Source organism: Cibotium barometz, chromosome 5, assembly GCF_041138505.1.
Source record: "Cibotium barometz isolate CiBa-2024 chromosome 5, ASM4113850v1, whole genome shotgun sequence".
NCBI lineage: Eukaryota > Viridiplantae > Streptophyta > Polypodiopsida > Cyatheales > Cibotiaceae > Cibotium > Cibotium barometz.
Genome location: NC_141050.1, coordinates 23426168 through 23453820, shown reverse-complemented (window position 1 = coordinate 23453820; position 27653 = coordinate 23426168). Strand labels below are relative to the sequence as shown.

At 47.4% G+C, this 27653-nt stretch overlaps 3 protein-coding genes across 10 annotated transcripts in view; all 3 read right to left on the bottom strand.

The window, feature by feature from the left end:
• Positions 1-187: 187 nt before the first annotated feature.
• LOC147638230 (uncharacterized) overlaps positions 188-27653 on the bottom strand; it is a 76454-nt gene continuing 48988 nt past the window's right edge. For 4 of the 8 annotated variants that reach the window (XM_086798130.1, XM_086798133.1, XM_086798131.1 and 1 more), the window contains one exon: positions 188-843. In XM_086798130.1, coding sequence (XP_086654256.1) covers positions 817-843 — 27 coding nt within the window. In that variant the 3' untranslated portion in view covers positions 188-816. The remainder of the gene's footprint in view (positions 844-27653) is intronic. The other 4 variants (XR_015265824.1, XR_015265825.1, XM_086798132.1 and 1 more) reach the window with 3 other exon arrangements.
• On the bottom strand, positions 23722-25720 carry LOC147638232 (uncharacterized). Its single transcript, XM_086795246.1, has 2 exons — positions 25558-25720; positions 23722-25426 (listed from the first exon to the last, which is right to left on the bottom strand). The coding sequence occupies exon 2, from the start codon at positions 25322-25324 to the stop codon at positions 25004-25006; it is 321 nt and encodes a 106-aa protein (XP_086651372.1). The 5' UTR covers positions 25325-25426; positions 25558-25720; the 3' UTR covers positions 23722-25003.
• On the bottom strand, positions 25367-26891 carry LOC147638231 (uncharacterized). Its single transcript, XM_086796505.1, has 4 exons — positions 26323-26891; positions 25861-26206; positions 25558-25719; positions 25367-25426 (listed from the first exon to the last, which is right to left on the bottom strand). The coding sequence occupies exons 1-4, from the start codon at positions 26745-26747 to the stop codon at positions 25367-25369; spliced, it is 993 nt and encodes a 330-aa protein (XP_086652631.1). The 5' UTR covers positions 26748-26891.

Here is a 27653-nt window from a genome sequence, read left to right as displayed (position 1 = left end):
TTTTTATTCTAATCTCATCCGTTCCCCGTGTTTTTCCTATATTGTCACATCTTTATGACTCAATAATCCCTTCAATTTTTTTAATTATAAGTCTATATAAACGTATACTCACACATATATATTAATTTAAGTTCATATTTACCCACTTAACTACGCACATTAAAAAATGAAAGTGTGGATGTGTGACAAAAAATTGTACATGAAAATATTATATATATATATATATAATATACATACATTGAGAGTAGAAATGAAACTAATTAAACAAGGCAAAAATTATGGTCATTTCAGCCTCTATTCGAATCTGCACTTCAACTCCTAGGATGCATACAACACTCTGCCTTCGAAGAACCTTCCAACATCCAGGCAAGCCAAAGTCGCCACATCAACACACAAGATGGTGAGAATTTCAATAGAATGGAGTATTGGCCTTGCAACAGGAAGATACACTGCCAGTTACTTCATAATTTTACACACCACATAATGTGAAGCTCTAGGTCATGACTTCAATGTCCTCTCCGATGTACCCTCTCGATGCCTGACCCGGAATGTAGCCTTTGTGGTGTTCCCTTCAGCACAAAAACTCGGGAAAAGGCATCTATACATTCATTAACTCCAGCCACACCTCGACATGGCTACAGTGAGAGGAATACCCACCTGGACGCCCACCTCATCATCACCCACACATGGAAAAATAGGTACGCATGCATGGTACACGTTCAGATGGTATTCAAGTTCCAGAAAAGATTTGTGGTACCTAAAGGTGGAGCTTGATGCAGCTAAGTAGACCTAATCATACTCTCACATTCCTGCTGACTACTTCCTCTTTCTTTCTTTAGACCTCTGCAGATCAACAATTTTGGCAACATAATTTAAATCAAGTGCATACCATAAAGCATCAATATAAACTTTGGAGTCTAAATCTTCAAACAGCATGCTAAATATGTTAAGGGACTATCTCTCTCTCTCTCTCTCTCTCTCTCTCTCTCTTCAAGTCAAGAGCGTATCTTAGCCTTGCAAAAGCATGTGTCGTTGGGCCTTTCCTTCGAGCCAAAAATGCAACTTCCCAATGTGGGAAAAAGCACAACTTGGTTGGCGTCGTGAGGATCTGTGAGCTCTCCCCCCCTCCTGCGTATTTTCCAGCTGCCTGTACCCTTCCCTTCCCCTTCCCCCCCCCCAATTACGTACTTATCCTTCTCTACAGCGGACCTTCAGCTCCTCCCTACGACTGTTGCATCATTAGAGGCCTCCACTCTGGTATGCAGAATTGTCGGTAGCCGCCCAGTGCGCACACAACTCAGAGATCTTTTGCAAGCGAGCCTCATCAGTGGGCCTGCAAAGATCATAGACATTCATCCTTTGGGGCGTGGCTACTATTAGGTTGAGTTTGACTCGCCAGCGGCATCAGATCGAGTCATGCAGCTGAGCCCCGTTGCACTGCGTCAGCCCAGGCCTTCTTTGCACGATGGCAGCACGGCTTCGACCCCGTGTCCAATCAACTAGGTGGCATGTCGGGCTTCCCAATGGCAATCTGCTTCCCAAGCCTCACGAAAGAATAGCAAAAAAGCACTAGAGTGTGCTGAGCAACGAGTGCAAGAGAGAGAGATATGGAGCAACTATGCTGAATATACTGAAATGATACAGTCCCAAGCAAGAGACATGAAGAGTCTGATAAGTGAGGGAGCAAAAGGAAAGACTAGACTATGAGAAAAGTGAGAGGCCAGCCCACCTATTTATAGGTAAGAGGGGCTGGCCAACTGGACAAGAGAACCTAGCCGACTGGACATGCGAAAAATCCCAGAAAAATGTACAAAAATAGGGTGGCTAGCCCACAATCAAGGGCCATGAAAAGGGACCAAAAGGGACACCAAATATGAGCAAAAACTGGGGATTAATGTGCTAACACCCCCTCTCAGGACCAGATGCTGACCAAAACCGAAGATGAGGAGCCAAGGAAGCCTGAGAAACTGGCTAGGTGAACAAATCTGTTGCATTCTCTGTTGAAGGACAATACTCCAAACGCAAATCTTCAGCAAGAACCCGTTCACGAACATAGTGATATTATATCTCAATGTGTTTCATACGAGCATGAAACATAGGGTTCTTGGCAATGGCAATGCAACTCTGATTGTCACACCAAAGAAGAGTAGATCCGGTAGGAGGACAACCAAGCTCCTCCAATAATCTCCACAACCAAATCGCCTCACATGCAGCATAACAAACCGCACGATACTCCACCTCTGTAGAGGAAAGCGCCACAGTAGGCTGCTTTTTACTGCTCCATGAAATGGCTCCAGACCCAAGAGAAAAAACACAACCAGTGGTTAAACGCCGAGTATCTGGATCTCCAGCCTAATCTCAGTCAAACCATCCACAAGAAGAGTGCATCCTTGGCCATAGAAGATGCCAAAGTCGAGAGTACCACGTAAGTACCGAAGAACTCTGAGAGCACACCGCCAATGCTGCTGACGAGGTTTGGATGAGAAAGAACTCAATAAATTGACTGCGAAACACACGTCCAATCGGGAGTAGGTCAACCAAACCAAACAACCGACGACATAGTCACAAGGGACGGGGGACGGTGACGGGGGACGGCCATAAGTAGGGAACGGGGACCGGGGAGGGAACGGCACTCAAAAAATACTCTTTTTTTTAAATTTTTCTACTCTACACTTATTCTATTTTGGAAGTACATCAAAATGAGCACAAATTTACACTAAAATGGTAAGCTTTTGAGTCATATTAATAATTAAGTAGATACAAAATGAGTCATGACTCAAGAGTCAGGACTCGGGAGTCAAGACTAAGCCTTAAGGAGGCAAAATACATGGACGGACTCAAATGAGTCAATGACAAAAAAGTGCTGAAGACTAGAGGCTAGAGGCTAGAGCTAAGTAGTAAACTGTAAGGCCCATGAATCATGATCCATGAATGATCATCCACGTGAAGTGCTCGCCTCATGGTCATGGGTAGCTTGTGCCAAAGAAGCATCAAGCTCATCCTCAGTCTCATCCTCACTGGCATGCTGCTCCTGCACCTCATCCTCTTGTTGCTCTTCTTGTAGACTCATCTCCCACTCGGTGAAGGAATCTGCCTTCTTGGTCACGCTCTTGTAATGAGCCATACAAAAGGACACCGTGACATGTCCATATATACCTTGGAGAATAGCTCCCGCCGCCCTATTGGAAGGCTCCCCATCCGCAACAAAGCCCACTACATGCTCGGGGCCAACGATCTCCATGGTGGTAGCCCACTCCGCCGCAAGCACATCCGTGCTCTTCCCAGTGCCGGATGCATCATGAGATGAGATGAAGTACATCTCTCCGCGGGAATATGCAACCATGCCGTGAATACTCTTGCGGGTGTCACTCCATCCATCCACAATGAGGGAGACTCCGTTCCTCTCCCATTGCCGCTTTGTGTTGTCGGCCGCTTGCTCTACAATGCGCTTCTCCTTCTCGAGCAATGTAGTGCGCAAGCTCTCGGATGAGGGGGGCGTATAGGTTGAGCCATGATCCCCAATCTTCTTAACCATGACCTTGAAGTATGAAAGTCGACGATGTGTCCCAGCAACGGAACCTTGAAATCGGCCTGACGGGCGGTGAAACAAACAATCGCACATAAAACACTTCAACGCCATTGAGGACCTAGAAAAAGAAAACAAACAGGGGGAGCTAGAGTGCTTTTGCAAACAGTACACGGACACCGATTGGCCCCAAAACGCAGTGGCGCCCCTTGCGGTATTTCTTTAATTGAATATAAGAGCTTTGCTTACAATATAAGGCTGGAAACATAGCCGTCACAGTAGAACCCCTGAAGCCTGCAAAGAACCTGCATCTGGCTTCTTGTCCACTCGGCATCCACAAACAAATCCAACCATTGTTCACATCGAAAGACTCTCTCACATTGAGTCTGCATACAGAAGCTTTCTCCCATGATCAAGGCTGCCACAACCATCCATAGCCTCTCACACTATGAACACCATCACACCCTGACACATCCAGTGCTTCTGCATCACAACACAGACTCCCAAGCTCTTTCTCAAAAGAGAACTCGCATCACAGCACAGCATTCCATACAGTCGACACACCTATACCAACCCTCTCTCTACCTTCCAAGGGTACTATCTATCTCTGTCATGGATTCCCTGTCCCCTACCCAATCAGTAGCAAGGCTGTACCAAACATGTGTCCATTCCTGTACCTTCTGCCTGCATGTGACCTATCTCCTGGAGAAACCCAAAAACATGTTTCCTCGTCGAGAAACCTAGGACCTGTTTCCACATGAAACCCTTAGGCCTGTTTCCCTTTGAAACTCCTGTCCTGTTTCCATACAGAACCATTCATGGCACCATTCAACAACAGTGCCAACTACGGCATACATCTAGTTACCTGTTCCCTCATGAAACATCTGGAAACATAGAGATGCCCATAACTGTAGGTCCCTCTGTTCCTTTCTAGCAGGAAGAAAACAATCTGCTCCATGAGCACGCAGCCATACGAGCTTGCATCACTCCCATGCCAAGAAACATAACCAAGTGACCTTGTACTTGCAGCCAAAAACCCAAGCACACAGCTGAATTTGCAACCAAACAAAAACAGCCCATAAACTGTCCCAAAACAGTCCTGAATCCAAAGTAAAGAGAAGCTGAAAATTCCATCAGTTGAACGCCATCGACATGATGTCTATGTTCATGAAAAACCAGCCCCTGTCCACCTTTATGTCAAGAGAAGCCAGCCCCCTGCCTTCTGCAAAAACACGCCCCCTCCAAAAAGCACCAGTGCTATTGGGCGTTTCATAGCAAGCAAGGGAGGGAAAGAAGCGCATCTTCCAAGAGCTAAAGAGAGAGAGAGAGAAGGAAGGCCTGTGTCTCTGTTCTATAGCATAGCACAGCAGCCAGCCCGTTACTCTCCCAAAAGCATGCCGGTGGAGATATTCAGTTGCGCCTACAACTTATGAAGCACAGCCTGCTTGCTGCCCTTTCCAACAAGCCAAAGCGATTCAGCTGCTCAGACCCGCCTCTACCTGCTGGACAGAACTGTCCTTATCCGCCTGCAACAGAACTGTCCAGCGCCTGTTTCTGTCCTATCCGTACAGCTGTTCGTACAGCTGTCCGTACAGTCGTACAGATCTGCATGAGTTCTCCTGTGCGCAGCCAGCATAAGCAGTCCACTTCTCCTCCACGCAGCCAACATGCACGCCTTCATCAAGAGATAGGCGCCTCCTTTTTGCCCGCCAGCCCCTCTTCTTCAGAAAAGCACACATGTGGCCCCAAAATAGCATAAGGGCCACGTTTTCTATTCATGAAGGGCATTATAATGATTTTTTAAGGTTTTTGAAACCTTTTAAGTTAAAATCTTTTTGCCCCCTTCACACTTGGGGTTATCCACACATGGGCTCCCTTTTTGACTCCAACCTGATGCCATTCACACTGTCCACCATGTCCCCGTGCACACCTGCATACTGTCCAGAGAAAAACACAGGGTCCTCTTGCATTATTTTCTTGGCTTTGAGATTTGGCAGACCTCGAAGGGCATTTTCTTCTCTCAGCAGAAGTACACTTGGGAGATTCTCGACAGATTTTAGATGACTGGGTGCAAACCAGTATCTTCTCCTATGAATATTGGTGAGAAGCTTTCTTCGCTTGATGCTTCTCTAGGAACCGATCAGGGACAGTATCGGGTTCTCGTCGGTTGTTTGGTATGATTGACCTACTCCCGATTGGACTTTTGCTTCGAAGTCAGTTTATTGAGTTCCTTCTCATCCAAACCCCGTCAGCAGCATTGGCGGTGTGCTCTCAGAGTTCTTCGGTACTTGTGTGGCACTCTGGATTTTGGCATCTTTTATGGCCAAGGACGCACTCTTGTTGGATGGTCTGACTCAGATTGGGCTGGAGATCCAGTTACACGGCGTTCGGCCATTGGTTGTGTTTTCTCACTTGGGTCTGGAGCCATTTCTTGGAGCCGTAAAAAGCAGCCTACTGTGGCGCTTTCCTCTACCGAGACGGAGTACGGTGCAGTTTGTTATGCTGCATGTGAGGCGATATGGTTGCGGAGATTATTGGAGAAGCTCAGTTGTCCTCCTACCGGATCTACTCTTCTTTGGTGTGACAATCAGAGTTGCATCGCCATTGCCTGTGTTTCATACTCGTATGAAACACATTGAGATTTAGTATCACTATGTTCGTGACCGGGTTCTTGCTGGAGATTTGCATTTGGAGTATTGTCCTTCCGCGGAGAATGCTGCAGATTCGTTCACCAAGCCGGTTTCTCAGGCTTCCTTGGCTCCTCATCTTCGGATTCTCGGTGTTTGTTCAGCATCTGGTGCTGAGAGGGGGTGTTAGCATATTCATTCCCAGATTCTGCTCTTTTATGGTGCCCATTTGGTCCCTTTTGCATGGCCCTTGCTTGTGGGCTGGCCACCCTTTTTTCTACTACTTTTTTGGGATTTTTCCCAGCCTTTCTGGCATTTACCAGTCGGCCATGTCCAGTAGCTCCAGTCGGCCTGTTTTGCAAGTCCAGTCCGCCAGCATTCCCTTACTATAAATAGTGGGTGCTGGCCTCTCTTTTCTCATTGAGTCTTGTACATATTTTGCTTCCTCACTTATGAGACTATCTGTGTCTCTTGCTTGGGACTGTTTTGCTTCAGTATATTCAGCATAGTTCTCTCCATCTCTCTCTCTCTCTCTTGCACGCTCTATTCAGCACATTCTAGTGCCACTTTGCTTCTGCTCTGTGCACACTTTCAGGGGTAAGTTTACATCCCAAGAGTTTCAGTAATATTCTAAGGCTCATGGCTTCGGAGACAGCTTACTACTCCATATACTCCATACAGAATGGAGTTGCAGAGAGGAAGAATAGGACCATTATGGAGATGGTCCGTGATATGCTTGAGCATGCTTTATTACCTTGATGTTTCTAGGCTCAGGCAGCTTTCACTGCTGTGTACATTCAGAACAGGTCTCGTACTGCTGCGCTTCCAGATAAAACTCCATATGAGGATTTCCATGGTGAGAAGCCCTTAGTTGTTCATTTTTGGGTATTTGGTTGTTCGGCGTATGTACATGTGCCTAAGGAGCATCGCTCCAAGTTGGACTCGAAGTCTCAGCGCATTACTTTTCTCGGATACAGCACTGTGTCCGAGGCATATCGTCTATATGATTAGCAGGCCGGCAAAGTTGTTGTGAGCCGTGATGTGGTGTTCGATGAGACTCCTACATCTTCAGAGGGGGGTGGTGAGCTTCTCCTTCTTTTGCCTCCTTCTCCGCCTCCTCCTCCTCCTCCTTCTGCTTCTGTTACACCTCCAGCTGTGGATTCTTAATTAGATGATGATGCCTCTGCTCCTCCTCCAGCGAGTTCGAGCAGATCTGTGCCTGGATGGTATTTTCAGACAGTTCGTGATTCTGGGTTATGTGAGCTTCTTTCTGCTCCTCCGCCTGGTTCTCTCAAGCGATCTTCCAGAGTTTCACGGAAACAAATTCATGAAGGCAACATGTTTATTAACTATGCTCTTATGTCCTCTATCATTTATGGTCCTTCTGATCCCACTTCTGTGGACAAGGCTCTTTCACATGAGCCTTGGCATCGTGCTATGCAAGCAAAGCCGGAACCTATTGAACGGAATGGCACTTGGATTTTGGTGCCTAGGCCACTGCAGCGTCAGGTGATTGGTGTGTGCTGGATCTTCAAATCGAAGTTCCAAGCTGATGGCAGGTTGGACAAGCACAAGGCGAGGTTGGTTACCAAGGATTATGTTAGCGCCCTAGAGTCGACTTCGATGAGACCTTCGCTCGGACGGCCCAGATGACTACCATTTGCACCATTCTTGCTCTTGCAGGACATCATAGATGGCCCGTATTCCACATGGATGTCAAGTCGGCTTTCCTGAATGGAGAGCTTACACAGGAGGTTTATGTTAATTAGCCGTCGGAATTTGTTGTTCCAGGCAAATAGGATCAGGTGTACCGGTTGAAGAAAGCTTTATGTGGTCCGAAGCAGGCTCCGCGGGCTTGGCACTAGCGGATTGATGATTTCTTTCAGAAGCTTGGCCTGCGCCGTTCTCATGCAGATTCGAACCTTTATATCCTCCTTGAGAGGGGGTTGATTGTTATCATTGTGGTCTATGTTGATGACCTTATCTTTACAGGTTCTTATTCTGTACGGATCTGTTCAGTCATGGATGCTTTGGAGATAGAGTTTGAGATGACGGATCTTGACCTTCTGCATTATTTTCTTGGCTTTGAGATTTTGCAGACCCCGAAGGGCATTTTCTTCTGTCAGCAGAAGTACACACAGGAGATTCTTGACAGATTTCAGATGACTGGATGCAAATTAGTATCTTCTCCTATGGATACTAGTGAGAAGCTTTCGCTTCTTGATGCTTCTCCAAGGATTGATCAGGGACAGTATCGGGTTCTCGTCGGTCATAGTCACAGGGGACGGAGGGGACGGAGTCTTGGCCGGGACGGGGACGGACGGACGCCCCCCACGGAACGTTGCTCACAGGGGACGGCGACGGGGACGGCGCAGGGACGGGGACGGCGGTCGGGGACGGTGCTGTGCGGGGACGGCAGAGAGCCGTTGCGCCTGCCCGTTTCTAGCCGTTGGCTGTTGGCTCTTTGAGGCTTGGCCCTCTCTCTCTCTCTTGCCCTTGAGGCTTTCCTCTCTCTCTCTTGCCTATCTATATAAGAACAAGCCTCTACAAGGCTACAAGCACACACAAGTTCACAACTCTGAAGGCTCAAGCTTTCAAGGCTCAAGCTTCTTGAATCTTCTCTCTTCCAACTTCCAAGTTCCAAGCTCTAGGGCCTAGGCTCTCACCTCTCCCTCAAGCCTCTTGAGTATTGACTCTTCCAACTTCCAAGCCTCTAGGCTCTCTCTCTCTCTCTCTCTCTCTCTCTCTCTCTCTCTCTCTACAGGATGGAGCTAGCTAGGTTGCATATCATGATTGTATACTCCATGCATATAGCTTTGCATTCTCCTAGTAATAGAGCTCCATCCCCTGCACACCCAGATTCAGCTTTTTTATTCAGTACTTTTTCATTTTGTTGGGATGACAGAGGATACCCCATACAGGTACTCCGATTTGTCTCATAGGCCGAGTTCGGTCTTTTGGAAGACGTTAATAAAATCTTTCTTTCTTTCTTTCTTTCTCTCTCTCTCTCATTCCTCAAGGCTCTCTCTCTCAGATTCGCACATCCTCACACCAGCTTGAGATTGAGATTGGCCGATATAGAGGTATACCAGCTGAGGCCAGGATATGCCGAGTATGCCATGGGGAGCCAGAGACAGAGCTGCATTATATATGCCATTGTACTGCATACTATGAGATACGTGGTCGTTTCCACTGTTTATTCAGAGAGAGTTTTGGACCACTTTCCAGAGTCATGGGGTACCAGGACCAGAGGTGTTTGGGATTGTTCTTGCTTGAGCTGCGGAGACATAGAGATAGCCTGCTTAGGCGCACAGAGAGCCAGACTCAGAGGCACATTACAGATTTCTTTAGTCCAGCCATCACTGCGCCAGATGGACCACAACAGCAGCAGGACATGGATACCGCCCACACCAGGGGTACACTGATTGATCGTGCGATTGAGCTTGGGTGGTCCAGACGCCCACGACTACGGAGGAGGGCATCCCAGCATAGACGGAGGTTGCAGTGGCAGATTCGGATTATTCTTGCGAGGCATGCGGGACACCCAGTCAGGGTGTTGACCACAGAGGATATTGAGGAGATCCGCCAGTGTCCGATGCGGCACATATTATGAGATGGAGGCACCTCCATAGTGTACCCCTCCGTCCCACATGATATTGTATCCCCTCACTATATTCCACTCACCTCCATAGCGTACCCCCCCCCTCACTATATTCCAGTTCCAGTTTCATTTTCTAGGTGCCAGTAGTATCATCTTTATTTTTCATTTTCTGGGTTTTTTTATCCAGACATTGTATCAGATCCACCATGATGTAACTTTTGGTCTCATAGGTCATTATGGCCTTTTGAAGACGTTAATATAACATTTCATTTCATTTCTCTCTCTCTCTCTCTCTCTCTCTCTCTCTCTCTCTCTCTCTCTCATTCCTCAAGGCTCAAGAGTCAAGCCATCTTCAACCATGGCATCCTCCTCACGTGCCGGGGCTTCTCGTAGAAGGACAACGGGATGGACATGGTGGGTGGAGGTTAACTACACCACATCCGTTCATGGAGGCGGTTCTCGGCCATGGGTATGCAAGCTTTGCCCGTACCGGTGAACGGGTGGCGCCGACAAAGTGCGAGCCCACCTCTTGCATGAGAGTGGGCATGAGGTGAGGTTTTGCACGAATGTCACGCCCGAGAAGAGACGGGAACTTCTTGACAAGCTTAGCGTCTACGAAGCGGTCGCAGCGACAAGAAGGACACCACGAGTGGCCGTGGATCCCGAGATGATGGGGAGAGGAACTCAAGCCTCTACAATGGAGTCATGTGGTGGATCGGGATCATGCACACCATCACCTTCACCATCAAGTCGGAATGTTACTCCATCCACGATACCGGCACCCACCATCTCCACGGCCTCTCAATCATTACGTGGCCATGGCGACAATCTACACTTGGGGAGAATTGGAACCCCAAGTTGAAGGAGGAGGTGGATATGGCGGTGGCCCGCTTCTTCTTCCACGACCACATTGCCTTTCAAGCGGCTAGGTAAGTGCAATCGATCATTGCCAATTCATCATTCATGTTTTCATCATCCTAGTCCCCTTCTCATTAGTAAATTACTTTCTTGAATCAAGTGGACGAGTCCGTGGTTGCTTTGGTCGGGACAATCGCCAACTTTCCTAAGGGGGCGAGCTCGTGGTTGTCTCATGAGAGTCACATCAAAAGCTTCAACATGAGGAAAGTGAAAAGGAAATGCAGGACACAGTGCAGCATTTTGTGTCTTTGCCTATATGAGGTGAAGAGCAAGAGCTGAAGATAAAGCTCAGGAGAAAAGACACCAAGGACAAGAAGTAGTCAGCCAGGAACAAGAAGCAGTTGAAGTGTTATGGTGCAGGAGATGCGTTGAAGGCTATGGCTTTCGACAGTTTGTCACCGGTGGTATCTTCATAGAGGCTTCATGGGTTCGGCAGACAGTTTCTTTCTATGTTTAGCAGTGGTGATCTACTATGCTTCATCGAGGACTTGTGCTTACCACTTAAGCAGGTTTTGGGTGCCTGAGGATGTATCAGATGAGGCTCAGATGGAAGTGGAGGAACTTGACGAGGTTCTTATTCCTGAGCATATACTGGCACATAAGGAAAGAAAGGTACAGGGTAAGGTTTCCCGTCGCTATCCTGTGAAGTTCAAGAGCTGTTCACTGATGGATCGAAGTTGATGGAGGAGGTTCACTGATGGATGCGAAGTGGATGGAGGAGGGTGACTTAGCACATTCACCTCAGGAGTTGCAGCTTTATCTTGATGCCTATGAGTTGGAGTCGACTCTTGTTACGACTCATTCAGGTTCAGCAGAGCATAGGTCTGGAGCATTGCCTGATGCTCAAGAGGGGGGTAGCACCTCCGCTCCCTTGTTTTACAGACAGGCTCAGTTGTCATCTAGGAGTCTTTTGGTGACATCTTTGTATTCACCCGAAGGTACTGAGGCTGACAGTACATCTGCTTATGGGACTTCTATGATTTTGTGTTCTAGACACATGAGATGATGGTAAAGTTGGGTATGGTTCATAGTCGGCCGCACCTTGAACTATAACTGCAACTATGGATAACTCTATGGAGGGCATAAGTCTTGCGAGCAGTCCTAGAGTTGGTTTGGTTCATGGAAATATGGATCGAACTCTATTTGTGCATGTATGCATACACTTTTTGAGGTAGAGGTATTTTTGTATTCTGGTGCCATTGGATCCTGGTACCATTGAGAATACATTGGGAAATACTCTGCATTGTGTTGAGTGCTGCATGTATGTTGGTATGATACATCAAGTGCTTTATTATGTTCATGGATGCACCACTGGGTGTGACTCCTGCGGGATGACCATGAAACATATGTGGGAAAGTACTTACTGGATGTAGTGTTTGGATTCATTGAGTGCTTGCATATGCTCATGTTGTACCATCAGTCGTGGGTCCTGCGGGATGTCCATGGGCGTAAGGCTTGCGAGCAGCCCTTAGACTGTTACTTTGGAGTAGGTAGAGCATTTTGAGGAGCATATTGTTTGCGAATGCATATATGTGTCATGCATATGTGTGCCATATGTAGAATGATGCATGATTTTGTTTTTGGCTAACACCGTTAACGTGTTTCCATTTGGTTTTAGACTTTTGCTGTAGGTTCTGAAGGAACAAGCAAGAGGACAGTGTGGCTTATTGTGCAGGATGATTATTTTATCACCCAGATGCATTGGAAGGCCATTGTTTTTGCCATATGGGGTGTCTTTGCTCATAAGATGCTTTATTGTGCCATTGAGTGCAATCGAGGAAGCTTGCCATTTTTCAAGAGGGGGGTATGTTACGACCCTGTGTTTTTCTCTGGACAGTATGCAGGTGTGCACGGGGACATGGTGGACAGTGTGAATGGCATCAGGTTGGAGTCAAAAAGGGAGCCCATGTGTGGATAACCCCAAGTGTGAAGGGGGCAAAAAGATTTTAACTTAAAAGGTTTCAAAAACCTTTAAAAAATCATTATAATGCCCTTCATGAATAGAAAACGTGGCCCTTATGCTATTTTCGGGCCACGTGTGTGCTTTTCTGAAGAAGAGGGGCAGGCGGGCAGAAAGGAGGCGCCTATCTCTTGATGAAGGTGTGCATGTTGGCTGCGTGGAGGAGAAGTGGACTGCTTATGCTGGCTGCGCACAGGAGAACTCATGCAGATCTGTACGACTGTACCGACAGCTGTACGGACAGGACAGAAACAGGCGCTAGACAGTTCTGTTTGCAGGCGGAAAAGGACAGTTCTGTCCAGCAGGTAGTACAGGCGGGTCTGAGCAGCTGAATCGCTTTGGCTTGTTGGAAAGGGCAGCAAGTAGGCTGTGCTTCATAAGTTGTAGGCGCAGCTGAATATCTCCACCAGCATGCTTTTGGGAGAGTAACGGGCTGGCTACTGTGCTGTGCTACGAAACAGAGACACATGCCTTCCTTCTCTCTCTCTCTCTTTCGCTCTTGGAAGATGCGCTTCTTTCCCTCCCTTGCTTGCTATGAAATGCCCAATAGCACTGGTGCTTTTTGGAGGGGGGGTGTTTTTGCAGAAGGCAGGGGGCTGGCTTCTCTTGACATAAAGGTGGACATGGGCTGGTTTTTCATGAACATAGACATCATGTCGATGGCGTTCAACTGATGGAATTTTCAGCTTCTCTTTACTTTGGATTCAGGACTGTTTTGGGACAGTTTATGGACTGTTTTTGTTTGGTTGCAAATTCAGCTGTGTGCTTGGGTTTTTGGCTGCAAGTACCAGGTCACTTGGTTATGTTTCTTGGCATGGGAGTGATGCAAGCTCGTATGGCTGCGTGCTCATGGAGCAGATTGTTTTCTTCCTGCTAGAAAGGAACAGAGGGACCTACAGTTATGGGCATCTCTATGTTTCCAGATGTTTCATGAGGGAAAGGCAAATAGATGTATGCCGTAGTTGGCACTGTTGTTGAATGGTGCCATGAATGGTTCTGTATGGAAACAGGACAGAAGTTTCAAAGGGAAACAGGCCTAAGGGTTTCATGTGGAAACAGGTCCTAGGTTTCTCGACGAGGAAACATGTTTTTGGGTTTCTCCAGGAGATAGGTCACATGCAGGCAGAAGGTACAGGAATGGACACATGTTTGGTACAGCCTTGCTACTGATTGGGCAGGGGAAAGGGAATCCATGACAAAGATGGATAGTACCCTTGGAAGGTAGAGAGGGTTGGTACAGGTGTGTCGACTGTATGGTATGCTGTGCTGTGATGCGAGTTCTCTTTTGAGAAACAGCTTGGGAGTCTGTGTTGTGATGCAGAAGCACTGGATGTGTCAGGGTGTGATGCTGTTCATAGTGTGAGAGGCTATGGATGGTTGTGGCAGCCTTGATCATGGGAGAAAGCTTCTGTATGCAGACTCAATGTGAGAGAGTCTTTCGATGTGAACAATGGTTGGATTTGTTTGTGGATGCCGAGTGGACAAGAAGCCAGATGCAGGTTCTTTGCAGGCTTCAAGGGTTCTACTGTGACGGCTATGTTTCTAGCCTTATATTGTAAGCAAAGCTCTTATATTCAATTAAAGAAATACCGCAAGGGGCGCCACTGCGTTTTGGGGCCAATCGGTGTCCATGTACTGTTTGCAAGAGCACTCTAGCTCCCCCTGTTTGTTTTCTTTTTCTAGGTCCTCAATGGCGTTGAAGTGTTTTATGTGCGATTGTTTGTTTCACCGCCCGTCAGGCCGGTTTCACCAGTGGTACCAAGCCCGCAGAGCCTGCTTTAGACCATATAAAGTCTTCTTCAGCCGGTACACATGATCCTGTTTCCCCGTAACAACAAATTCTGGCGGCTGATCAATATAAACCTCCTGTGTAAGCTCTCCATTCAAGAAAGCCGACTTGACGTCCATATGGAAAACGGGCCATCTATGATGTCTTGCAAGTGCAAGAACAGTGCGAATGGTAGTCATCCGGGCCGTCGAAGCGAAGGTCTCATCAAAGTCGACACCAGGGCGCTGAGCATAACCCTTGGCAACCAACCTCGCCTTGTGCTTGTCCAGCTGCCATCAGCTCGGAACTTTGATTTGAAAATCTAACGCACACCAATCACCTTACGCTGCAGAGGCCAAAGCATCAAAATAAAAGTGCCATTCCGTTCGATAGCATCCAGCTCTGCCTGCATAGCACGACGCCAAGGCTCACGTGAAAGAGCCTCGTCTACAGAAGTGGGATTAGAAGGACCATTAATGATTGTAGCCATAAGAGTATAATTAACAAACATGTTGCCCTCATGAGTTTGTTTCCATGTAACTCTGGAAGAACGCCGAAGGGAACCAGGCGGAGGATCAGACGGAAGCTCACGTAACCCAAATCACGAACTATCAGATAATACCAACTACGTACAGATCTGCTCGAACTCGCCGGAGGAGGAGCAGGGTCATCGTCATCTGACAGAGTATCCTTAGCTGGAGGAGGAGCAGGGTCATCATCATCTGACTGAGTATCTTCAGCTAGAGGTGTAACAGAAGCAGCGGGAGCACGAGGAGAAGGAGGAGGAGGCGGAGACGGAGGTGCAGGAAGAAGCTCACCACCCCCCTCTGAAGATGTAGGAGTCTCGTCGAACACCACATCACGGCTCACAACAACTTTACCGGCCTGAGGATCATAAAGACGATATGCCTTGGACACAGTGCTGTATTCGAGAAAAGTCATACGCTGAGACTTCGAGTCCAACTTGGAGCGGTGCTCCTTAGGCACATGAACATACACCGTACACCCAAATATCCCGAAATGAACAACGGAGGGCTTCTCACCATGGAAAGTCTCACATAAAGTTTTGTCGGGAAGAGCAGCAATAGGAGACCTGTTCTAAATGTAGACAACAACGGAAGCCACCTCAGTCAAGGTAATGAAGAATGCTCAAGCATAGCACGGGCCATCTCCATAATGGTCCTATTCTTCCTCTCGGCAACTCCATTTTGTGATGGAGTATATGATGTAGTAAGCTGTCTCTGAATGCCATGTGTCTTGCAATATTGCTTAAACTCCTGGGATGTGAACTCACCCACTCTGAGTTGGGTTCTTGGCCACAAACTGCTAAGGAAGAGCTGGGACCAAGTCCAAGGAATTCCAACACTTGTCTAGGTTGCTACACACAACTAAACCTTAACCAAGCCATACTTGAAAGAGTACACAGAGCGGAAGCACAGTGGCACTAGAATGTGCTGAACAGAGAGTGCAAGAGAGAGAGAGAGATATGGAGAAAACTATGCTGAATATACTGAAGCAAAACAGTCCCAAGCAAGAGAAATTACAAGTCTCATAAGTGAGGGAGCAAAATATGTACAAGACTGAATGAACAATGAGAGGCCAGCACCCACTATTTATAGTAGAGGTAAGCTGGCCTACTGGAGCTGCAAAACAGGCCGATTGGAGCTACTAGACAGGCCGACTCGAAAATGCCAGAAAAGCTGGGAAAAATCCCAGAAAAATACTAGAAAAAGGGGTGGCCAGCCCACAAGCAAGGGCCATGCAAAAGAGACCAAGTGGGACCGAATCTGGGGATGAATGTGCTACCACCCCCTCTCACCACCAGATGCTGAACAAACTCCGAGAATCCGAAGATGAGGAGCCAAGGAAGCCTGAGAAACCGGCTTGGTGAACAAATCTGTAGCATTCTCCGCGGAAAGACAATACTCCAAACGCCAATCTCCAGCAAGAACCCGTTCACGAACATAGTGATACTGAATCTCAATGTGTTTCGTACGAGCATGAAACACAGGGTTCTTAGCGATGGCGATGCAACTCTGATTGTCACACCAAAGAAGAGTAGATCCGGTAGGAGGCAACCATATCGCCTCACATGCAGCATAACAAGTTGCACGGTACTCCGCCTCGGTAGAGCAAACCGCCACAGTAGGCTGCTTTTCACTGCTCCAATAAATGGCTCCAGACCCAAGTGAAAAAACACAACCAGTGGTCGAACGCCATGTATCTGGATCTCCAGCCCAGTCTGAGTCAGACCATCCAACAAGAGTTTGTCCTTGGCCATAAAACATGCCAAAATCCAAAGTGCCACGCAAGTACCGAAGAACTCTGAGAGCACACCGCCAATGCTACTAACGGGGTTTGGATGAGAAGGAACTCAATAAATTGACTTCGAAGCATAAGTCCAATCGGGAGTAGGTCAACCATACCAAACAACCGACGAGAACCCGATATTGTCCCTGATCAGTCCCTGGAGAAGCATCAAGTGAAGAAAGCTTCACACCAATATCCATAGGAGAAGATACTTGTTTGCACCCAATCATCTGAAATTTGTCGAGAATCTCCCCAGTGTACTTCTGCTAAGAGAAGAAAATGCCCTTCGAGGTCTGCCAAATCTCAAAGCCAAGAAAATAATGCAAGAGGCCAAGATCCGTCATCTCAAACTCTGTCTCCAAAGCATCCATAACAGAACGGATCCGCACAGAATAAGAACCTGTAAAAATGAGGTCATCAACATAGACCACAATGATAACAATCAACCCCCTCTCAAGGAGGATATAAAGGTTCGAATCTGCGTGAGAACGACGCAAGCCGAGCTTCTGAGAGAACTCATCAATCCGTTGGTACCAAGCCCGCGGAGCCTGCTTCAGACCATATAAAGCCTTCTTCAGCCGGTATACATGATCATGTTTGCCCGGAACAACAAATCCTGGCGGCTTATCAATATAAACCTCCTATGTAAGCTCTCCATTCAAGAAAGCTGACTTGACGTCCATATGTAAAACGGGCCATCTATGATGTCCTGCTAGTGCAAGAACGGTGCGAATGGTAGTCATCCGGGTTGTCGGAGCGAAGGTCTCATCAAAGTCGACTCCAGGGCGCTGAGCATAACCCTTGGTAACCTACCTCGCCTTATGCTTGTTCAAGCTGCCGTCAGCTCAGAACTTTGATTTGAAGATCCAACGCACACCAATCACCTTATGCTGGAGTGGCCGAGGCACCAAAATCCAAGTGCCATTCCGTTCGATAGCATCAAGCTCTTCCTGCATAGCACGACGCCAAGGCTCATGTGAAAGAGCCTCATCTACAGAAGTGGGATCAGAAGGACCATTGATGATAGTAGACATAAGAGCATAATTAACTAAATGTTGCCCTCATGAATTTGTTTCCCTGTGACTGTGGAAGAACGCCGAAGAGAACCAAAGGAGGAGAAAAAAGCTCACGTAAGCCAGAATCACGAGCTGTCTGATAATACCAACCAGGTACAGATCTCTTGGAACTCGCTAGAGGAGGAGCAGGGTCATCATCATCTGACTGAGTATCCTCAGCTGGAGGTGTTACAGAAGCAACAGGAGCTGTAGGAGAAGGAGAAGCAGGCGGAGACGGAGGTGAAGGAAGAAGACGCTCACCACCCCCCTCTGAAGATGTAGGAGTCTCGTCGAACACCACATCACCGCTCACACAAACTTTACTGACGTGAGGATCTTAAAGACGATATGCCTTGGACACAGTGCTGTATCCGAGAAAAGTCATGTGTTGAGACTTCAAGTCCAACTTGCAGCGATGCTCCTTAGGCACATGAACATATGCCGTACACCCAAATATCCGGAAATGAACAACGGTTGGCTTCTCACCATGGAAAGCCTCATATGGAGTTTTATCGGGAAGAGCAGCAGTAGGAGACCTGTTCTAAATGTAGACAGCAGTGGTGGAAGCCGCCTCAGCCCAGAAACGTCGAGGTAATGAAGAATGCTCAATCATAGCACGGGCCATCTCCATAATGGTCCTATTCTTTCTCTCGACAACTCCATGCTGTGATGGAGTATATGATGTAGTAAGCAAGCTCTCCGAATGCCATGTGTCTTGCCTTTTTACACAATACAATCATGCCAAAGACAAGATATATATATAAAAAGTTGATACATGAATCAATTTCATACAAGCCATATTGCTAAAACTCCTGGGATGTGAACTCACCCCCTCCATCGGTCCTGAGAGCCTTGACCGAGTGACCGGTCTCTTTTTCCACCTCAGCTGTCCAATCACAGAAGTGCTGAAAAGTCTCATCCTTGGTCTTCAGAAAGAAAACCCAAGTATATCTGGTAAAATCATCCACCATCACGAGCATGTACAACGCCTTACTCAAAGACACGGTACTCATAGGACCACATAAGTCTGCATGAATGAGAGTAAGTGATGTCGAAGATCCGTGTGTCGCCTCCTTCGGAAAGGTGGCTCGGTGTTGCTTCCCTGTAAACAAGAGGAACACGCAGAAGACTGAGCCTTGATGATTGGTAATCCCTCAACCAATCCATCCTTCGAAGCTTGCTGCATAAGCTGATAGCTCAAATGACCAAACCAAGCATGCCAAAGAGCAGAAGAAGCACCAGAAGAAAGCAGAGCGGTCAACTTGTAGAGACCACTATCTTCGACTCCCTAAGCCAAGAAGCTACCAGTCGCTTTATCACAAATGGTAATCTCATAACGAGCAAAGATCACCTCCGCACCCTGAGCTATAAGAGCACTCACTGACAAAAGGTTAAAAGCCAAATCTGGAATATATAGAACGTGAGAGAAGTACCTGTTGTCCTCATGAGGACGGAAGATGGGGATAGTGCCATGTCCATGCACGAGCACAGAAGAAGAATCACCCAGAGTGATCTCGCCTGATCTGGTAGTGAAGTTCTCGAACCAATCTCGATGGGGTGTCATATGAGCAGTAGCACCGCTATCAACAATCCAAGACCGTGACTAAGAAGTCACAAGAGCAAGTATACGCCGAGTACCTGCTAAGAGAAGAAGGCCATCATCCTTCTTGGGTTGAGACATCGCCGTTGAGGAAGAGTTCTTTGCTGCTTCATCACGCTTCTTCTTTGTGACATTGGGGTGACTTGTGACCCTTCTTGTCACAATAATGACATTCAATGTCCTTATTCTTCGAAGATTGTTGTCTTTATCCTTGTCAGAATCCTTGGAGTTCTTGTCAGAACCCCCTTTTCCTTTCTTTTGTTGAGTCTTCCCTTTATCTCGTGCTGCCAAAGCTCCACCAGGGCCACCAGAGGTGCCAGTACGCTTCTCAAAGCGAGACTCAATCTGCATAACGGAGGGGAGAACTTCCTCCCAAGTAACTGGAACAGGACGAGGAGAAGAGACCAGAGACTGAAAGTATGCATCAAACCTCTCTGGAAGTTTGGAGAGCAGCCGAATAGCCATGTTCTCTGTGGACATGTCCTTGCCACAAACAGCAAGCTCGTCCCGGAGATCTTTCATCTTCGAGATGAAAGCAGATAAAGATGGAAAGGCAAAAACTGATAAGTTCATAAGTTACTTTTCCAACGCCAAAATCCGGCCCGGAGACTTAATCTCATAGAGATCTACAAAAGCATTCCAAACTTCATGTGCAGCATGTGCTGTACACACATAAGAGAGAACAGCATCCTGACAGTTCAACATTAGAAAGGAGAAAACGAGTCGATCATTCGACTGCCAAATATCAATCTATGCCTGAGTCGCACCACCGGAAGCAAGGGTGGGAGGGGTGGCATTGGCTGGTGTAACAAGCCAATCCCAAAGATCCACGCCACGCAAGGCCGATTTCACCTTCACCTTCCATAGGGTGGAGTTGGAACCATCCAACTTGGCAGACTCTGCAAACATATGAAGAGAAGTCCATGCAGCCATCACAAAAGCTTGGGCTCAATCTCAAAAAATGCACAAACTCTGAAGAAGAAGTGTCCTCCACAGGTACCAAGAGTGCCACCAAAGCTTGCAACACCACAAGCCCCCTCTGCAAAGGGGAAAGGGCCACTGGAGAGGAAAACGCAGCACAAAAGGCTGTTGTCCTATAGAAAACAGGCCGCCTATATCCAATCTCCAAGTGGGAAAAAACGCTGATCAGAAAACGCCAGATGGCTGCAGTTGGAGAAGCCAAAGCTAGAGGAGAAGTGACCAGAAGTTGCTGTCCAGAAAACGCAGCAGCAAGGGCTGTGGATCTGGGAGAAAAACGCAGAGGAGAAGGTGCTGAAAACAAGGCTGAATCTAGGCAGAAGAGGTTGCTAAACCGGGAGCGATGATACCATGAAAGAGTGCACAAAGCGGAAGCAAAGTGGCACTAGAATGTGCTAAACAGAGAGTGCAAGAGAGAGAGAGAGAGAGAGAGAGAGAGAGAGAGAGAGAGAGATGGAGAAAACTATGCTGAATATACTGAAGCAAAACAGTCCCAAGCAAGAGACAGATAGTCTCATAAGTGAGGGAGCAAAATATGTACAAGACTGAATGAGAAAAGAGAGACCAGCACCCACTATTTATAGTAAGGGAATGCTGGCCAACTGGAGCTGCAAAACAGGCCGACTAGAGCTACTGGACATGGCCGACTGGTAAATGCTAGAAAGGCTGGGAAAAATCCCCAAAAAATAGTAGAAAAAGGGGTGGCCAACCCACAAGCAAGGGCCATGCAAAAGGGACCAAATGGGCACCATAAAAGAGCAGAATCTGGGGATGAATATGCTAACAACCCCCTCTATCGGTGCTGAGAGCCTTGGCCGAGGAACCGGTCTCTTTTACAACCTCAACTCTCCATCCACAAAAGTGCTGAAAAGCCTCATCCTTGGACTCTAGAAAGAAGACCCAAGTATATCTAGAGAAGTCATCCACCATCACGAGCATGTACAACGCCTTACTTAAAGACGCGGTACTCATAGGACCACATAAGTCTGCATGAACAAGAGCAAGTGATGTCGAAGATCTGTGTGTCGCCTCCTTCGGAAAGGTGGCTTAGTGTTGCTTCCCTTGTAAACAAGAGGAACAAACAAAAGATGGAGCCTTGATGGTCGGTAAACCCTCAACTAGCCCATCCTTCGAATCTCGTTGTAGAAGCTGATTGCTCAAATGGCCAAACCGAGCATGCCAAAGAGCTGAAGAAGAACCGGAAGAAAGCAAAGCGGTCAACTTGTATAAACCACTATCTTGGACTCCCTGAGCCAAGATGCTACCAATCTCCTTATCACGAATATCTCCACACCCCGAGCTATAAGAGCACTCACTGACAAAAGATTAAATGCCAAATATGGAATGTACAAAACGGCATAAAAGTACCTCTTGTCCTCGGAGGAGCGGAAGATGCGGATGGTGCCATGTCCATGCACTGGCACGGAAGAAGAATCACCCAAACTGATCTCGGCTATCCTGGCAGTGAAGTCCTCGAGCCAATCTCAATGGAGTGTCATGTGAGCAGTAGCACCGCTATCCACAATCCACGACCGCGACTAAGAAGTCACAAGAGCAAGTACACGACGAGTACCTGCTAATAGAAGAATACCACCATCCTTCTTGGTCTGAGACACCGCTGTAGAGGAAGAGTTCTTTGCTTCTTCATCCCGCTTCTTCTTGTGACATTGGGGCAATTTATGACCCTTCTTGCCACAACAATAATAGTCAATGTCCTTGTTTTTAGAAGATCTGCTTTTGTCTTTGTCTTTATCCTTGTCGTTATCCTTGGAGTTCCTGTCATAACCCCCTTTCCCTTTCTTCTGTTGATTCTTCCCTTTATCTCGTGCAACCAAAGCTCCATCAGAACCACCAGAGGTGCCGGTCCGCTCCTCAAAGCAAGACTCAATTTGCATAATGGAGGGGAGAACTCTGTAGAGATATCCTTGCCACAAACGGCAAGCTCGTCCCGGAGATCTTTCATCTTAGAGATGAAAGCAAATAAAGATGGAAAGGCAGAAACTGATAACGTCATAAGCTTCTTTTCCAAAGCCAAAATCCGTCCCGAAGACTTAATCTTGTAAAAATCTGCAAATGCCTTCCAAACTTCATATGCAGCGCTTGTTGTACACACATGAGAGAGAACAAAAATCCCGACAATTCAACATCAAAAAAGAGAAAACACGACGATCATTTGCTTGCCAAATATCAATCTGTGCCTAAGTTACACCACCAGGGTCCAGAAGCAAGAGTGGGAGGGCTGGCATTGGCAAGTGTAACAAGCCAATCCTAGAGATTCATGCCACGCAAGGCTGATTCCACCTTCACCTTCCACAAAGTGTAGTTGGAGCCATCCAACTTTGTAGAGTCTGAGAACATATGAAGTGTAGTCGGGGCAGCCATCACAAGAGCTTGGGCTCAATCTCAGAAAAAATGCACGATCTCGGAAGGAGTGTCCACCACAGGTACCAAGGTTGCCACCAAAGCCACAACCACCACAAGACCCCCTCTGCAACAGGGAATGTCCACTAGAGAGGAAAACGCAGCCAAAAAAGGGGCTGCAGACCTGAAAATACAGGCCGACTAGTTCCACACTCCTAGTAGAGAAAAGCGCTGATGAAAAAAGTACCTTCAGGCTGAAAGCGATGAAGCCCAAGTGAAGGGAAAGTGATCAGCAGTGACTGTCCAAAAAACGCAGCAACCAGAGGGCTGCAAATCTGAGAAAAAATGCAGAGGTGAAGGGGCTGTAGATAGGGCACAATCTGGGGCAGCAGAGGGAATGCTGAACCAGGAGCGACGATACCATGAATGAGTGCACAGAGGGGAAGCAAACAAGCACTAGAGTGTGCTGAGCAGAGAGAGAGAGAGAGAGAGAGAGAGAGAGAGAGAGAGAGAGAGAGAGAGAGCTATGGAGCAACTATGCTGAATATACTGAAATGATACAGTCCCAAGCAAGAGACATGAAGAGTCTCATAAGTGAGGGAGCAAAAGGAAAGACTAGACTATGAGAAAAGTGAGAGGCCAGCCCACCTATTTATAGGTAAGAGGGATTGGCCAACTGGACAAGAGAACCTGGCCGACTGGACATGGTTATGCTGGCTGACTGGGAAAAAGGTACCCGACATGGAAAAAATCCCAGAAAAATGTACAAAAATAGGGTGGCCAGCCCACAATCAAGGGCCATGAAAAGGGACCAAAAGGGACACCAAATATGAGCAGAAACTGGGGATGAATGTGCTAACACCCCTCCCAACAACCTCCCTCTCCGATGCATCACTCCCAGCTGTTCCCCCCCCCCCCCCCCCTTTTTCCATCCTCGCCTCCGACTCTCCCCGCAACAACAGTCCCCTCTGCCCCATCCTCTTCCTTTGAGCCCACACTCCCCCTCCCTCTGCCTCTCCAGAGCACTCCCTCCGCCCTCCAGCAGCACCTGACCTGAAGCCGAGGCAGCCAGCGAGCTCCGTTCGTCGCTTGATTCATCGATTCTCGGAGGCGGTAGAGATGACCATCGCCACTTCCCCAGTGAGGGCTCTCCCACCAGAGTCCCCAAGTGGGCTACCCAGGATCTTGGGGCTACCTGTGGATTACAGCTTCTTCCGATGTCTTGTGGTGGAAGGAACAGATATTCTTGAGGAGACAATAGCGCCCATTCGGATATGTGTGGTGTTTCATCACTCCAAACCTTCTATGCCAGAGAGTGGTGCGATGATCTCCTCTTTTCCTTTGAGTACAGCCCCGGAGACGGGGTGGGACTCGTAGTCGGTGAGCTGCGCCATCCACGGGCAAGCTTTGGAAGCTAAAGCCATAGAGACTAGGACGAGGAGGTGGTGGCCTCCAGCCTTGAGGTGTTGCTCTTTGTGTTCTTGCATATATCAGTCACAGTACCCCTCCCTCCTCCTTACAGATACCTCCATTGTGATCGATGGAGTTCGAGTATGCCTACTCTCGCACTCGGACAGAGTGGCGACACATGGAGGATAGGATCCGCGCCCACTTGGTGCGCCTTCGCCCTAGGACTGATTGTGATTATCTGAATGGTGCATATCTCGGTCACAGTACCCCTCCCTCCTCCTTATAGATACCTCCATTGTGATCGATGGAGTTGGAGTATGCCTAATCTAGCGCTCGGACAGAGTGGTGACACATGGAGAACAGGATCCGTGCTCACTTGGTGCGCCTTCGCCCCAGAAGTGATTGTGATTATTCCCCATCTAAACCCACGCCCAAGACTCTTTCAGTCAAGGTTGATGTGTACGTACTGTACGTTGTGTATATGTACGTACTGTACGGTGTTCCGTACAGTAAAAATTTTTATGTACGTAAAAATACGTACCATTGGCAAACAATAGGACATTCAACACCTTTCTACATTTAAGGTACATAAAACATTCAAGAATCAAAATAAACCACTTTGCATGTAGTATGTACTAATTTCAAAACACACATCATATACTTGACACAATGGCACATTGTATATCTGTCAAGACAAAATAGACGTAGAAAGGCTCATACTAGAGCATACAAATAACAAATGTCTGATGTCAACCTAAAAGGCCCATACTAGAGCATACAAATAACAAATCATAAATGTCTGATGTCAAGAGTCAAGACTCAAAAGTAAAAAACACTAAGCAATAACAAAGAGTCTCGACTCGACTCTCGAGACTCTACTCTCTGAATCTCAAAACTCCTCATAGGATGAGGATGATGACACTCCTGAAGAGAGCAAGTCCCCATCTGTCAGGACGTTGCCCTCTTCATCATACTCTGGCTCTGCCATCATACTCTGCTCTCCTGGATCATCATCCTCCGTAGGCTGAATGAGAGGAATAGCCTCATTTGCCCGTCTCCGAGGAGTACGGACAGGAAGCTTTCCTCGCCGAATGGTCTCTCGTCGTGAAACTTCTGGATCTGCATCTCGCCCGACTAACGGGAGACTGAGAACTCGCGCACGTGACCTCGTCACACGTCGATCCACACTCTCCAGCTCTCTGTGCAGCATGCGAATAATCTCCTCCTGATCGTTTCTCACAAGCTGCTGCTGCTACTGCTCAGTCTCCTCTGCACTCCCCTCCGAGACCAACTTCAATTTCGATGGATCTGTCTGTTAAAAAACAAATTGCAATTCAAATTTCAGTGTTCACATTATTAACAGCGTAGAAAGTAGTAATTAGTAATTACAAATATTCGCTTGTAATATGTATAAACCCTAGCCCAAAGTTTCAACTTTCTAACCAGCCTGGGTGTCCCCAAAGCGTGGTAATCTCGCACAAGCTTCATATTTGCTTGGCAGTAGACTAATCTCTCTAGCTGTGCAGTGCTGAGTCGATTACGGATCTTCGTGTGAATTAGCGAATAAGCGCTCCAATTGCGCTCGCATCCACCAGCAGAGCAATCCTGCATGTCACATGTGACGTGTCAATGGTGACAAATTACAATGGACATTGAATATGGTCATAGACAATAGACATTGGACAATGAACCATGGTCCCACGTCCATAACACATGTATGGAAAATGTAAAGACAGAAAACTTTACCTGTGAGAGGTCACGTAAAGCGATACGAGAGAGCTTTGGAAGACCTTGTCTTCCATAACTCTGCCACCATGTAAGAGAGAACTTCGTTGCCTCCGGCCTCAACGCCACAACTCTAGTAAAGGATGACCCTAAATTATTTTCATAGCTAGCGATCTCTGCATCAATGTCCAACTGCTCATCCTCCTCGCAAATCAAGCCAATGTACGCATCCTTGCCCTTTAGTAGACTCCTGTCATTGAAAAGAGTTGGCTTCTTGTAGAAAGGATGAAGCAATGCAGCCATCGCATGAATGGGCCGACTCATAAATGTCCATCTCTTGTCTACAATAGCCAAGATCTCTTCCCGACTGTAAAAGCATTGACGCAACATTAGTTAACAGGCTGAATTTTGATTATAGTATTATACATTATAGTATTATACTAAATATTTAATAGAGTAATCATTACAGAAGCAAGTACATACCGATCAAGCGCCAATGATCTGCAGCCTCTGATGTGTGTCTTCATCTCTAAGAAGAGATGATAGACTAGGCCCATGATGGAGCCCTCCATGTCTGTGACACGCAGCAACACATAAATTGGCTGCAATGCTGCTATCATAGCCTGCACCTCCGACCAAAAGGACTCATCAAGCACCCGCCGCTGTATGTATCTAGTGGACTCCTCCTGTGCGTGATGCATCTCTCTCCACTTCAGGTCCACTACTGTCTGTAGAAGTGGATCCCTCACTGCATAGAGTCGCTGCAACACAAGATACATATATGCAAATCTGGTCTTCAAGGGCCGCACCATGTCAAGTGTACTGTGACTCCTAAAGATAGCCAATGCCTTGTGCTTTTTGCGGAAAAAAGTAGTCATTTTTGTGGCATCGGAAACGGCAACACCCATGTTAACTTCCCAATGTCCTCCATCAACAAGTCAAGACAGTGAGCTGCACATGGAGTCCAAACAATGTTCTTAAACTCTGCCTCAATCATCTCACCCATAGCCTTGCAATTGCAGGCGTTGTCAGTAATAACCTGCACCACATTCTCTGGGCCAACCTCAAGTATAGCCTGCCGGATGTGCTCATAGATAAACTCACCTGTAATCCGCTCTCCAGCCTTTCCTGCATCAACAGCACGCAAGAAGTACGTGCCAAGGCAAGACGACACAAGAATATTAATGATGTGTCGCCTACGAATGTCACTCCAGCCATCTGAAATGATGGTGCACCCAAACTGCCCCCAACCTACCTTCACTGGTACCAATGTCTTATCTATCAATGCTTTCTGCTCCTCAAGCATAGTGGTCCACATCTTATTGTATTCCAACCCCGACCAATCCTCTGTGTGTCCAACCTGGGCTATGGCTCTGACCATCCTCTGCCACTGCTCAGTCCTCAAGACATGAAAGGAGATGTTGCACTCAATGAGAGTGCGAGCAATCTCCATCTCAGCCACTTTCTGGCGCTCCTTCACCCAAGAAAGAGAGGCCACTCGAGAAGGCAAGGTAGTCTGCCTTGGTGCATGCATCTCTCCATCATCCTCCACATAGTCCTGCTGCTCATGCATGGTACGAGCCCTCTTCCTACTGCCAGAGGGCTGCTCCTCCTGAACCTGTGAAGAACCACCCAAGTCTCCCAAGAGTGCATCATGGAGAGCATCATGTGTCTGTTGACTACCTTTCACCTTTTTCCCTGCACCCATTGCTGGAAAATTCTCAACAATCAACTTATCCCTAATGTCCTTTGGTACTGCCTTGCACCCTGCACAGTTATTGGTTGTGCCAATGCCTGTCAAGTGCATAACGACG

Coding starts and splice junctions, on each gene's coding strand:
- LOC147638231 (XM_086796505.1), bottom strand. CDS start 26,747: ATGGGTGTTGCCGTTTCCGATGCCACAAAAATGACTACTTTTTTCCGC. Junction 26,207..26,322: donor AGATCATTGGCGCTTGATCG/GTATGTACTTGC, acceptor ATGCTTTTACAG/TCGGGAAGAGATCTTGGCTA. Junction 25,427..25,557: donor CTTTGGGGACACCCAGGCTG/GTTAGAAAGTTG, acceptor GTTTTTTAACAG/ACAGATCCATCGAAATTGAA.
- LOC147638232 (XM_086795246.1), bottom strand. CDS start 25,324: ATGCTGCACAGAGAGCTGGAGAGTGTGGATCGACGTGTGACGAGGTCA.